Source organism: Malania oleifera, chromosome 12 (assembly GCF_029873635.1).
Source record: "Malania oleifera isolate guangnan ecotype guangnan chromosome 12, ASM2987363v1, whole genome shotgun sequence".
In the NCBI taxonomy this organism is placed as follows: domain Eukaryota; kingdom Viridiplantae; phylum Streptophyta; class Magnoliopsida; order Santalales; family Ximeniaceae; genus Malania; species Malania oleifera.
This window is the reverse complement of record NC_080428.1, coordinates 4,807,704-4,822,838: the sequence shown is the minus strand read 5'-3', so window position 1 is coordinate 4,822,838 and position 15,135 is coordinate 4,807,704. Positions and strand designations below refer to the sequence as shown.

General features: G+C 34.2%; 1 protein-coding gene across 1 annotated transcript in view; it reads right to left on the bottom strand.

Annotated features, from left to right (window-relative positions):
- The window catches only part of LOC131143772 (nuclear cap-binding protein subunit 1), a 110,850-nt gene that overhangs the window by 27,367 nt on the left and 68,348 nt on the right, over positions 1-15,135 (bottom strand). Inside the window, exons 10-13 of the mRNA XM_058092085.1 lie at positions 6,925-6,995; positions 2,889-2,973; positions 2,061-2,129; positions 1,846-1,964 (exon numbers count right to left, since the gene is read on the bottom strand). Of these exons, the coding sequence (XP_057948068.1) occupies positions 1,846-1,964; positions 2,061-2,129; positions 2,889-2,973; positions 6,925-6,995 (344 nt within the window). The remainder of the gene's footprint in view (positions 1-1,845; positions 1,965-2,060; positions 2,130-2,888; positions 2,974-6,924; positions 6,996-15,135) is intronic.

The following is a 15,135-nucleotide window of genomic DNA, read 5'->3' as shown; positions in this document are numbered from 1 at the left end:
AAATTAAGAATTATTATTTAAAGATGTTAATTTCATTAATAATATTATTAACCACGTTATTTTATTACATATTTTAACAAATCAATGTTAATTAGAAAATAATAATGAGGAACCTTTTCCTACATTGTGGGGTTGCTGCCCACCTCTGGAGAACCCTCTTTTCTTGCTTCAAGGAAGCCTCAGGCTGTGGGCAACTTTTTCCTTGTGACATATTGAGGTTTTGTAAAGAGTAAGAAGGGAGAAATGCTATAATGTAGTGCAGTATTTGCAAAGGTTAGGGATCGAAAGAAATGCAAGAACCTTCCATGATGGCTTCACTTCACAAGTTTTGTTGTGGGATAGAACAATCTTTACAGCCTCCCTATGGGTCCATTCCTATGGGTTCTTTAGGGGTTCACTGCTGCCCAAACCTTTAAGAGATTGACAGGTAGTATTTTTGTAAAGAGTAAGAAGGGAGAACTGCTATAATGTAGTGCAGTATTTGCAATTTTGGGGAGGTTATGGATCGAAAGAAATGCAAGAACCTTCTATGACAACTTAACTTCACAAATTCTGTTGTGGGATGGAGCAATATTTATAGCCTCCCAATGGGTCCATTCTTTTGCGTTCTTTAGGGGCTCACTGCTGCCCAAACTTGTAAGAGATTGACAGGCAGCATTTTTGTAATAATTAATTATTTTTGTCATTGTTCTGTATTTGAAATTTTTTAGTCTGTATTTCACTCTTTTTGGGAGGACAGCTTGTTCTCTCCTCATTGTACTTTCTGATTCTGTTGTTAATATAATTCTTTTCAAATCAAAAAATGCAATTTACTTAGAAAATATTTACTAACACTATTTGTTTAATTAACAATATTATGCTTCACATAAATTAATGATTATTTTTTAATTCAAAAATGATAGTGATGAATTATTTTAGTTAGAAAACATAAATTAGAGCTGTGGATTTAATTAATAATATTATTGTTAGCATAAATTAATGACCATACATTATTTTTGAATGTATTAGTACATATTATTGTTAATAAAAAATAATAAAGAATTATATTAGTCAGAAATTATTAATTAAATCTGTTAGTGTAATTAATAACATTGTTATTTACTATATTATTTTATTATTTACTAAAATAAATTATTGTTAATTATGAAATAATAACAATGAATTATATTAATTAGAAAATATTTTAAAAAATGTTAATTTAATAAATAATATTACTATTGACATAAACTAATGATCATTTCAAATTCGAAAATAATAGTGATGAATTATATTAATTAGAAAAAACTAAAAAACTTGTTAACTTAATAAACAATTTTTTTTGTCAACAAAAACTAATAATCGACACTTATTTTTCAGAGAACCAATCTGTACTTGTGACATTCAGCGCAGTTTTAGGATTAAACAAATTAAGCACTTTTTTCAGTTCAGCAATTTTCTAGTAGTGGATCCGATGGTATTCAAATTATTGGGGTCGAGCAAAGCATATGCAAAGCAGTATGCTAGATGAATGTAACAAGTGTGCATTCAAGAATTGGCAAGTTACAATTATATCAGCATAATGGTTGAAAATTGATGGGGTTCAGGTTAAATGCCTATTTGCAAATCAAGCTTCAAATATGCATCTGTATGTTTGTGTGTGTAAAAAGAAAAAAACTAACAAATACACAACAAAACAAGAAAAAAAATAAAAAAATAAAGAAAATAATATTACAAGAACCCCAAGTTATAAAAAATAATTAGGAAAGGCAATACATCGACCCAAGAAAGTTTTATGACTGGCTGGTTCAAATGTCCCAGAAATGCACCCTAAAATACTATGTTAAACTTTATGAAGCTTTGGCTTACAGGTGGTGGGAGAACCAAAGGATGAGTCGCATTCGGCACTCCATATCTAGATCAGATATTTTTTCGAACAAAGCACGGACTGCACCAGCAACAACCGCAGGAAAGGCCCCAGGAAGAGCCTAAGAATGCAGCCTCAATCAGAATCTTTGACATCAAAAAGTATATAAAAATCTATACTTATCAAAAAAGAGGAGAGAGCAAAGTTTCAATACTACCTTACAGAGGTCAATAATAACCAAAGTGTAATATAACGACTTGAATGGGGGCTGTGGTAGCAAAAGTAACTGCAATGGAGGCATCAGAAACTCACTGTTTGTCACACCATCACATTAAATGCGTAAACTAAAATAATACTAGAAAGTTTTTAAGCAAATGCTGGCAATGACTATTAAAAACAAAGTCACACGCTAAGAATTGTAATCTTATAACAAATGTAAAACTGTCACTTTGCAAGGCACATATTTCAGCTGCATACACTTCTTCTGTCACACCTTCATAAGAAGCAGAATTTGTCAGGAAAGTATAACAAGGAGGAGAATGGCTCGACATTCTTCAGGTAAAGAGAACAAAATGTTGCATATTTAGCAGAATTAAAAATCCCATGAGTTGCACAACCCAAGGCACATCAAGTTTTATTGTTTCACTGAGAATGTTAATTTGTAGGCAGCTTATTCTGTGCTAGCCTGGAATATCTCAGGCATATTGTCAGGCAAGTTCTATTGATGAAAATTATTTTCTGAAGAAAAGAGTGCCAACAAGGTTATCAAAAATTCAGAATGATGACTGATGAGGGACCTAGGTACTATAACAGACAGCAATAGCACAACAGTCCATCCATATGGCAGTACAAGAATGGAAAAAATATATTATTATCTTGCCCAGGGTGCTTTGTGTGTGTTTGGGGGAAGAGGCAGATTGTGGATGCTATATTAGTTGCTAATTAAGTGATGGAGGATGGTCATCAAGGAAAGAAAGAAGGGCACTGTGGTCAAGTTGCACTCTAAGAAGCACATGATAGAGTTAGGTACACAACCAATTTATACCTGAGAAAATATAGTCTCTGCCATTAGATATTCATATCGAAAGGGAACTGGCAGACCGACCATGTACGAAGCACATTCCTTTCGACTAGCTTTGCAGGAACCAACAAACAAAAAATTTGAAGAGTTAAGCCCAAAAAATGAAAAACACAAAAAATGAAATAAATTCACCAAGATACTGAAAATAATAAAAGCCAACAATAAGCAGTCATATGGCTTGATTCACATCTGAGCTGACAAGAAATCAACACCAGAGACATATAAAGACCAATAAGCAGCACTTATGGATATCCAACACAAATCAATTAATACACTATTTCCCTTGCATACACATTAGATTTTTTATTAATGATAATGTGTTTGCTAAAACATTTTCTTGAGAATATGAGCACGCTTGCTAATGGAGAACAAATATTTCTGGTTCATTTTCAAAGCATAAGCATTAATATAATAATATGCATGAACTCTTTCTGGTGCAAGCTTGATTATTTGGACAATTAAATGATTCAGATTGCATCAAATTTCTCATGGACAAAAAAAGGTGTATTCATTCAATTCTTGGAGTTCGTGTCAACTTCAAATCTGAAAGCACTACAGAGTTTCAAGGAGTCCATTTTCAGAATGTAAACATGCAAATCTTCATTTTCTTTAATATGTCATTCAACAATGACCAACACATAATTATCCTTTCTTTTTTGCTGTTGATACATTTCATTCCATATGCTAAAAACCTTCTAATATAGTACAGAATTCCAGTCAAGATGTGAGATTATCTGGTTGCCTGCTATCAAAACCACTGTTATCAAACCATGCAACGTATTGCATCATTTTGCACAAGATCATGGTCGTAAGTTTTCACACGATTGCTCAAGTTTCCATAAAAATTCCCAGATGTCACCACCTTTAAATAAAAGGGAGTCAATTTCTGTTTTATAAAGAGTCTTTGCTCCCTTTCCTACACATAATGATGCATGCCACAGTTCCATAGGTTTTATTTTATAGTAACAAGCTTAAGTGATGGTTTCTACTTTCATTGACATATCTCACACTGGAAACTCATCAGCCTGAAAGATTTGATTTTTCCTTTTTAAAAAAAGAAAAGAAAGAAAAAAAAGAGAGAGAGATGATTTTTTGACAATTTTAGCGTCAAGGAAAAGGGGTAGCTGACAATGTAAGAAAGCTAATACTATCCGAAAGCAGCTACATAAGCAGAGAACAACCATTAAAAAAATAAAATAATAAAAGAAAGAAAAATATATATGTGGGTGTTCACTCCAACCATAGTCTCAAAACATAGCAAAGAAAGCACAATGCCACAACATGATAAAAGCATCACCCTCCACAATCCTCCAAAAGAAAGACAAAAGAAAGCCTCCAACAATCCCATACTCAATTTTCACCAATATAAACATCCTAGTAGACAAACTCCAAGATGCAGCTCAGTGCAAAATGAGATAGGTATCTGCCACATCACCATCAAAACTCGTAAGTCAAAAAACACCACATAATGTTAACCAACGAAAGCCCTTTTCAACCCCTTTCCATCATAATTTACCGAGCTCTTCAATTTCGCTATTTCCGTTCGTCCCTTCAACTTTCAACTTTTGCTACCACCCATGCACTTTTCATTTCCTCCAAAATCAGTCAATTTTAAGCCCATTTAATCCAGAAGATCTTCTGCTTCTGGGTCCTTCTTGGGAACCTCCTCCACAGGTATAGGCAAAATTCCAACACTTTGCTGTAAATTGTTAACCAAATTATCATTATCAAATATAGAAACTCCTTCAAGTCCTTCCAACAGGGGTTGGATGGACATAAGATAAATCCCCAATCTCTTAACGAGAAACCAAATCATACCCATATTCTTATCGAATCTCATCCAACAACATTCCCCCATGACTAATAAACTCACCAATATCATAACTTTCTTAATCTGAAAAGTCCCCCCATTTCTTTCCCTTTTTCTTTACTTACCCCATAACTACACCCAACCTCCTTAACATGTGAATCTTCCACTATACTAAGCTCTCCTTTAAAATCCCTCTTAATAAATTTGCCACCAAATCACCAGATTTTTCTCTCTTATCTTCAAACACCTTCCACATTTCAGACCCGTAGAAACCCCCTCCGATGAGCATAAACCTTATTTCCCTCAAATTTGTTATAATTAAGACAAAAACCATCAGACTTCCTCCCCCACAAAGCAAATTCTAATTTCTTACACTTTTCCACATCACTTTCAAATCCCTCTTCTAAACTTGTTGCATTTTTTTTATCAACACAATCTTGTTTCAAATCTTCTCTGTTGCTAATCTGAGTTTGTTTCAAAACTCGATCAATTCAACTCATATCTTGGGAATATGTGGACTGTGAATGTAAAATACTATCAAAAGGTACAGTGTTCTCTTTCCTCATTCTCGGTTTCTGGGATCTAACAGAATTTTGCATGAAGGCCAAAGAATGAGATCCTCCCTTTGAGCCCATTTCAGACTTTCCTAAAAATTGGGTCTGATCAAATAAGTTTCCTAATTTATTAAAAAACGCGTACCTTCTTTTTCTATTATTTGGGCCAGGTCCAGAACCGGAAAAATACCACCTTACCCATCCCTATTTGCAACCTCCTCCCTGAATGCAGCCTAACTGCATCTGAAAAGATCGCTGCTCCTGCCGAAACCCTAGCTTCCTTGACCACCTGGTCAAACGATTCCAGTCATTCTGCAATGGGTCCTGACTTTGAAACCAAGGTTCCCTCGACTGTGTCACACCTCCACATCTACAACACCAATCTTCTCTCCCACCCACCATAACCTGATTTCCAGATCAAGATTGACTACCATGACCCACACGCCTTCGCCCTTTTTACCTTCCAGCACCACCTGACTCCACAATTGGGGACGGGAAGTGTCATCTGCAACTACAGCAACAGATTCCTTCTGAAATTCCTTTGCAATCTCTCAGAAGTCGTTCGCAAAGTTTCACCAACTCTCACCCTTTGCACCACTAGGAATGATCACAGAAATTTCCTTCCTTTCCATCCCAACCCTAACTCCATAAACTTTCCCACATTCGTCCACCTAATCGACATCGAGTACTACATGATACCCTCATGGAAACTCCGGTACCCCCTTCCAGTAGAGGCTTCAGCGCTTTAGTAGATGTCAATGAAAGCTTCGAATCGTTACTCACGATGATCTGTTGAGAAAAGAAAGGGTTGCTGTATGAAGAATATTAAACTAAAACTTTGGATCATTAGATTTAGCGTTCTAGAACGAAAATGTACAACATTTTGGAACGTTCATATCAATATGTGGTCAGGTACTACAACAAAAAAATCAATCAGAAGGAAAACAAACAGAGAGAGAGAGAGAGAGAGAGAGAGAGAGAGAAGGAGAATCAAGCTAATTTTCCAACTCACTCCTAAGTAAGTAAAGAGCGCGCTTCAAATCTTCATCTAAACATAAATCCTACAATTATTAAAGATACAACCAATACTTCATGACTAATCACACAACAAAATAAAGCAACCCATCTTAGAAAAAATTGAGAATATGCATTTTTGCAACAACTCAAATTTATAATTATGGGTAAAATTTGGGTATGATATAGGTAGAATATATTTAAGCTTTTTCGTAGTTTCAAAAAAAATAAAAATAAAAAATGGGATTCTATGTGCAATTTAAAATTTTTATGGGCTATAATTGAAAAGGGGAGATAAAGGCTAAAGGGATTAAGGATTATCAGACAAAAAAAAATATGAAATATCACAATAAACCAGAAGGCCCTAATTTTAAAGTTCTTTCTTTTTTCTATTTCCATTAACTCTAGGACTATAAACTAATATTTTGTGTATAAATATATATTTATAAATTACTGAATTCAAGTATCCTAGATTTTTTAAGTATTATCATATCCCTGTGCCCTTACCATGACTAACAAAATTGCATATTGTTATCAGTGCTTCCTAGGTGTCATTAAAGCAGACAAAGTACAACAACTGAATAGGAAAGTATGGAAATAACACGACAATGAGATTACAAACCAGCCATTGAAGAACAACAGTATATCCAGCAAATACTCTTCCACAACAAAACGATCAATAGGCTGTAGATCCTGCCATCGACAGAGAAAATTAATGAAATGCTCCATATACAGAAGAACTACAAAAGATTTGAGGTTGATGAATGAATAAATTAAGTTCAATGCCAAAAATATATGCATTTTTCATTAAAAGAAAAAAAGAAGAGTCACAGAGTTCCCCCAAGGCCAAAACTGACCCATAATACGGCTACAGAATCAGAATTAAAGTAGCAACATTAAACACCCCTCTTGAAAACTTCCAAAAGTTATATTAGTTTAAGATAATGTAAATTAGATAATAAGTTATTAATTATGCCGTGGAGGTCAATTGGGAAAATTGAAAAATCCTAACCAAACTGACCATGTACCGTGATGTGGTCAACTTGCGCAGTTGGGTTGAGTGGATTAGGCAGGCAGGTCAGGTGTGAAAAAATGGGAAACGCCTTAGAAAGGAACAAAAAAAAGGTGGATCTTTCTGGCGAGTACATTGGCACCCATTTGTTCATTTTCTCCTGGATGTTGCCCTAGGAAATGCTCATCATGAACTTGAAATACAGAGAAAATGGCATTCATCCCCAAGTTGGTGCCAATGGTTTCTCACTTCAGATTACAAATCACAATTTTACAATAAAAATGAGTGAGCACTGATTTGCAATTCCAACCAAGTGATTTAAAATTTCATGGCTGTCGAACCATCTCCTAACACTAGCCTTATCAGGCCATATGTATTTGAGCACAAAATTCTGGGTTGGTAAAATTGGATCTGACAGACGCATCAAGTTGTCTTTTTTTTTTTTTTTCTTCGAGCCAAAAATTGGGTTTCAAAGCCGTCACTTAGTTTACAAGTAATTGTTTACAATTTATACGCTCACTACTCACAGTCATTGCAAGTTGCAAGTAAAAGCACCAACATAGAATTGCAGTTCAAAGAAACTCATCCAAAGGAATCCCAAATTACACAGGTGCTGGCCAATAGATGTACAAAGCCTCAAATTTCCATTTTTCTCATCAGTTTTTCTGACAGGAATCTTTCCAAAAGCAGCAACAAAATTTGTCTAATTATTGCAGCATTGCAGAGCATCTCTCGTGCACCACACATGTTTCTGGAGAACTATATATTAAACGTGCTTATATGTGAGTTACCCTATTGTAAAAAAGTAGTGAAAACATGCTTCCTAAAATTGTTTTGACTTTACTCAATTGTACAGTTATAATGCAATTATTAATCAAACTCAGACTTCTGTTTATTTCCGCTGCTTCTCCTTCATCATCGTCATCTTGTTCTTTCCTTCTTCTCCTTCATCTTCTCCTACTTCTATTCTCTCTTCTGTTCCCAGTTGTCAACAGCACAATTTCTCTCAGGAAGAGTTTCTTACAGCACATCTGAGTCCCGCCCCCTATAACTTTGCTCAACATTGCAAACCAAGTACCAACATCTGCGACACAGTTTGCCTACATCTAGCAGATTTAGGTCAGATGAGATTGTAAAGATTAGGAGAAATTACTCGTTCAGATCTGATTCATCAGGAACATTAGGTGTCTTTTCATTTTCATCGTCATTGCCAGCAAGTATTGTTGGAAGCCAGAAACCCAACCACCACAGCCAGTGCTGAGCAATTCTTCCCCATCAAACATTCACCAGAACTCCCCAGAACTGCCAGAAATATTATCAGAAAATTCAGAACATTGTGCTGCCTGCCACATCAGATTCGTCTGTCACAAGTCTCCATGGTCTTAGCCCCTCTACCTGCCCCTGAAGCCTTTCCACTGTCATAGCCCCTTGCCATTGTTGCAACCCCCAGTCGTTCCAAATTGTGAAACCCCCAGCCACTTCATGACTTCCAAGTTTCAGGCCAACAGGTCAAGGTACCCAATTGATTACCTTCAAAGGGATGCTACAAGCTGTCACTCCATGCAACCTCCTCATACAATCTCCTATGATTGAGCCATCGGGCTTCCTTTTTTGAGGAAAAAAAAAAAAAAGAAGGGCTAACTGTTTCACCCTTCAGCATAAATTATGAAAGTGAGGAAGAAAAAAAAGGTAGCATTGAGAATCCAATACCCCTTGAAGTGGTTGTCCCATATTATGGTTGGAAAAAATGGTCAAGTGCCCAATCATAAGGAATGTACAAATAGATTGCAATAAGCAATCGTTGCAAGCATTCCTCTTTCCTTATTACCCAACCTGTTTAGCCATCTGTGATCAAATCCATACCCTAGCAAATTGATGATAAATCGCTGCTGCAAGTGAGAGTAACAAACACTGATTTATAGTCCAATTCTGTCCAAAATTTGAAGATCTTTACAAGACAATGTTTTAAAAGGCAAAGGCATAAGGAGGGGCATTTTAACCCTCAGAAGGCAAGGCATTAGCCTTAAGGTGTTGGGGCATAAGCCTTTTGAGAATTTTTTTTTAAGATAAAAATATGTAAATAAATTATACATTAAAAAAAAAAAGGGAATTACAAAAATTACAAATATAATGTAAAAAAGAAAAATTATATGTACTTTGCAAACTACTTATTGGCCATTCAAAATTTGCTAACTTGAATACATGACATAAATCATGACAGGAGATAGCTATACTGTTACAAAGTTCAAACTATTTTCATGATCTAAGATACAACTCTTGACTTATTTTGGAAAATTAGTTATTTTAGAAGTTTTGATAGATGTAGGGTCTAAATTTTCATCTTCTTTAAAAGTTCTTCCATAATCATTTGTTTTACTCTTAATGCAAGGAGTATCAGTACTTTGCTTGGAGGTTTGTGTACTGCACAGTTAGTATGCGGTCATGAATTGAATTCCAGATTTCCCTTTCCCTCGCACATCTGCTTCTTCTTCCTTACTATTCTTCATCTTCTTCTTCCTAATTCTCTTACTTCTCTCTCTATTCCTTGTTTTCTCAATCTAATTTCTTCAATTTCTCTCTCTACTCTATTTCCTTGACATCTTACATCACAATGTTATGCAATTTCATGCTTTATTGGCACGGAATATCCATATCCTCGAACCAAGTTACCCTTATCACCACCTGAATGCAATCCACTTTATTCTTTCCTACCATTGCCACCCAACCACTGATCCACCTTAACATCCTCAAGCATTCATTGAGCATAGAACTTGTCCAAATTACCCAGCATTATTCTCCCCGCATAAGATGCCTCATCTTACTATCATGGTATATAAGATTCCTTTCAACCTAAAAGGTATTCTACAATCACATAACAGCTCGTAAGAGCATATCCATTTTAGATGACATATCCTTCATTCATTCTGTGTAGTAACCCTCTCAATGTCTCTGTTCTAGTTGATAACAGATCTAAAGTGTGAGAATGAAGATTTCTTTGAATATTGACAACCTCCAACAAAAGGGAAAGAGCTAAGTGAATAGATGTTCTCTGCAAAAAAGTACTACAGAAATGATGCAACAACTCTTGTAACATTGTTCTTGGATTCAACAGTTGGAGGCCTGGCCAGCAATACAGTGAGAGTTCAGTGGGTTGCTACAGGCTCAATTGTCAAGTTACAGGCATGGGTGTTCATAATTGTAAATAAATAAAGCTACCACACTCAATCCTATCGCCAGTTTTCTGTTAGTTTGATAGGAGAGATATACAAAAGCTTTTGAGGGACGGAACCTCCCTTCTAAGAATTTCTATTCTAATGGCAAATGAGAAAAGATGTAACAAAAGGGGGCACCAAAAGGTCACCAACCCATATACAAAACATCCACTGTCCTAAAATCAACAAGGTTAATATGTGTTTACATCAAATTCACCTGCACCATCGTACAAAAAGGTTTTTTAAGCTATCAATTCTTTTTGAGCTCAGAAAGAAAGATTTCCTTTCCACCAAAATCTCTACTGTCTCTCCTTCTACACAATCCAAAAATATTGTCGGGCTAAATTGCGACAGCTGTAACTGTTCTGTACAGATTTTTATGTCTTAACAAGCACAAACTTCAGAAAATTCAATCAGATTTTACCTAAAAATAGACCAATCATTGAGAGTGTTTTATCCCAAAGCTCCTTGGTCCAAGATCAGTAAAGGAGGAAAGCAGACAGTTTCTCTTTCTTAGCCAGAAAAAAAAATTCATTCACCAAAATCTTCCCACTTTTCGGAAAGTTCTATATCCTCTTCCAGGCTGCCTCCCAAGTAAAGCAGGCAACTTTCTCAGACCTCCTGCCTTCCAAATTTATTTCCGAAGAAAATACGCCTACCATTCTCCAGTGTTGCGCTTTGTTATATCCTTATAAAAAGGATAGCCCTTGTAGATCTCAGAAATATGTGGTCAAAGAATTCAATTTTATTGTAGGTACACAGTGTAGGATGGATGGCCAGAGTATTATAGATTATATAAAGCTATTGAATTTCAGCTTTTTACAATTGGAAAGGGGTTCCTTTCATGCCAAAGCAGGCATTTTTCTTTCTTTTCTTAACAGAAGGGATAAAATAATCCCAGTCCTATCAAGTCCTAAAACCTTGAGATTGTATGATTCCTCTTCAAATACAAATTACAAATTGACCCTACATTTTATTCTCATCAATTAGCACCATATGATTCACAAATCACATATCCATGGGACCTCATGTTGATTGCGCTGAGCGATTCATCCATAACCAACACAAAAAAAGGACTTAATACTGAGGCAATTATCTCGCCAACAATCATTCTCACACTAACTGTATCATACACACCATTGAGAGCATCCCATAACTACAAGAAACCAGTTTCTTTTCTACAATGATTTGAAAGACAAAGGCGTGAGCTGAGGCATTTTAATCTATATGAGATGACGCGTAACCATAAAGAAGGTGTAGAGATGTAAGGCTTTAGGGAAATTTATTTTTAGAATATATATATATATATATATATATATATATGTGTGTGTGTGTGTGTGTGTGTGTGTGTGTGTGTAAATAAATTACATATATTTTATAAACATAAAAGAAAAAAATTACAAATAAAATTTGAAAAATAATATATATTTGTAAATTGTAAACTACTTGTTGGCTATTCTAAGAATAATACTTGAATTCATTAATTATATCATGCCAAGAGATACTGTAACACTATAAAGTTCAAATTTATATCATGTCAAAAGGTAGTATACCACTACAAAGTTCAAATAAATTTCAAGATCTAAAGTGCATCTCTCAATTATTTTGGACAAGTCAAAGTTCAAGACTTTTCGAAATCAACTCATATTGGGACATTTCTTTCAAATTGCCCTATAAAACCAGTCAAATATAACTTGAGATTCACACACCTAAAATGCAAAAGCCTCAACCAAAAAGGCATAAAAATGCATGCCATTCCTAGAAATGCATCAGCTTCAGCATACACCGGTCTTTTTGAGATTTGTTTTCTTAGAATGTGACTCAAGGAGTTATGTGAATCTCTTGAGGCAAGCCTTAATTTGGATTCACACACCCAAAATGCACAAGCCTCAACTAAAAAGCTGCAAAAAGACATGCTTTTTGTGCAAATGCATAAGGCTCAGTGTGTGCCCGTTTGGACTTTGGTAATTAGATTGTGCCTCAATAAGTTAAAGGCATGCCTCATCTTTTTTTCTTTTTTTGTCATGTTGATAATAAAATAAGTTATATTAAGAGAGAAAGAAGATAGAAGCATTAGAGAATAAGGAATCAACAAAGAAAATTAAAAAAACAAAAAATTAAGACCACCCCAAACCACTATTACCGTCCACCCAAGACCCTAACAAAGCTTAAACAAAACACTGCCTAAGAAACACTCTTTTCAGACCTTTCCCATCGAAATTGATGGAACATTGCAAATTAGCCAATTCCCGTTGCCCCCTTCCTAGACTTGATTATGTCTTCATCCAAGCAAATTTCCTTTCCTTCTGAATCAACTAGCTGCATACCTTTTTTATCCAGCATATGATGAATACCACATACAAAATCAATATTTATTTCATTCTTCTAAATCTTATCTTCTACCTCCTCTAAATCATCATTCCTCAATCCAACAACCATGGTCTTAAATTTCTATGAAATTGTTGAAATTTCCGATTTCTGTCACCCTCAAAATCGAAATGGCAATTGATTTCCGTCTTGTATAATTTTCGTCGAAATCTCAAAAAATCATCCGAAATTTATTGAAATCTTGAAATTTTGGTGAAACTTGTCGAAATTTTAACCACACAATGAAATTTCCTCGAAATTCAAATTAGGGATTTAGGAGTGAAATGAAATTTCTCTTTTAATAAATTTTATTTATATTTATCGAAACAAATGATTATTACAAGTGCTTTTGAAATTAAACATAAAACAACATTTTATTTAACCATTCATTTCTAAATTATCATTATTTGTATAATAAATTATATTTAAATAATTTATGAATTTCATTTGTATTAACTGATTCACTAATTATGTTTCATGTACATTATCTTACAAATATGTTTGACGCACATATTATATTACAACTTCTTCACCCTTATACACAACATAGATGTATTTACTTGTAATATATTCGTCCTAAAACTTACATTATTATGTCTATTAATCATTTCTAAAGATTCATAAAAGAATTCCATGTTTTACTAATGATTTCCATTTTTTTTTTTCAAATCGAAATCGAAATTTGCATACTTTTGGAGTTTCGAAATTTGAATTGAAATCAAAATTTAAGACCTTGCCAACAACTTCCAAGTGATCATCCATTGGAGATGAAGAATAAGCCCCCATAAATTTAGAACCATCTTATCCATAACCAAGTTGTTCAACCTTATCTAAGAAAAGCCATTGATGACAATCAAGATCACTATCCATGTCACCCTCCTAATCTAACACATCTACCCACTTCCTCCCCAATGAAGTTTCCCATACTAAATTTTCTATTTAAGATTGTTTTCAATCTGTCTGAGTCTACAACTTAAAAAGGGTAAAAGACATTAAACTCCCCTAAGGTTTCAAAAATTTTTAGGGACCACCCCTGAAGTTTCAAGATTTTCCACGAACCTCCCTTGAGGTTTGCCAAAAAAAACACTAACTTCACCTTGTATTTTGCAAAAAAAAACAAGTCTTCTGAAGGGCGTAAGTGTCCCAGACTCCCAAATATCAAAAGTCAAAAGAGGTATATGGCATTTTTGAAACCTTACGGGAGGTCTCTAAAATTTCTTAAATTTAGGGAAGGTCCCTATCTTTTTGCTAAACCTCAAGGGAAGTTAATGTCTTTTACCCATGAAAAAATTACCCCCACTGCATTTTTCAAAGAGCTTAGGGCCGATCTGGTATCATTATTGTTTTCAATTTCCAGTTTTTGTTTCATTACAGTGAAGAAATAGATTATCAAAATGTGTTTCTTTATTTACCAATTTTCTATTTCTATCGACGGCTCTCAATTGTTTGCCCAAAAAACTAAAAACCAAATTTTATGATTTTCAGTTATTTTGGCAACCTAATTGCCAAAAAATTTTAGTATCCAGAATTAAATTTTTTTAATTTAAATCATTCATTTTATCCATACTTTTTAATTGAAACTAAAATAAAATGACCACATGAATATAAAATATATTTAAAATAAACAACGTACAAAAAATTTTCAAAAAATAAAAAAATTATAAAAGTCATTTACAAAATATTTTTACTATATTTCAATTATCATATACAATAATTTACATAAAATAATTATAGTAATTTTTACATTTATTATAGTATTCTTAACTAATATTACTTTGTACTTTTATCATTTAATCATACTTTGTAATTGTTATTTGATTCAAGGACAAAAACTATCATTTTTTTAATCAAGTTTTTAATTCAGTTTAATCTTATACAATTATTAACAAAAGAGGTTACGGGTCTTCAATTTTAAATTTTTGGTTTGTGTTTTTAATTTTCGTTTTTAGTTTGTTTTCATAATTTTTTTATAGTGATACCAAACAGCACCTTAACTGGCCTCCCATCTGTCCTAAGGCTCTTCACAATTATATCATCCCTAACCCCCCGTCCGGGGTTTAGCTTGAGGAATTGAGCCTAGAATGGAATCAAATTTCAAATTGAAATTGCATTCCTGCGTTTGCTCAGTGGAATCAAGAGTGGAACTGCGTTTCGACCAGAATACGATTCCTATGAATGAGGGAATCATGATTCCAGTCCAGATGGGCTAGAATCAATCTTCATTCAATTGAATTAGACTCAT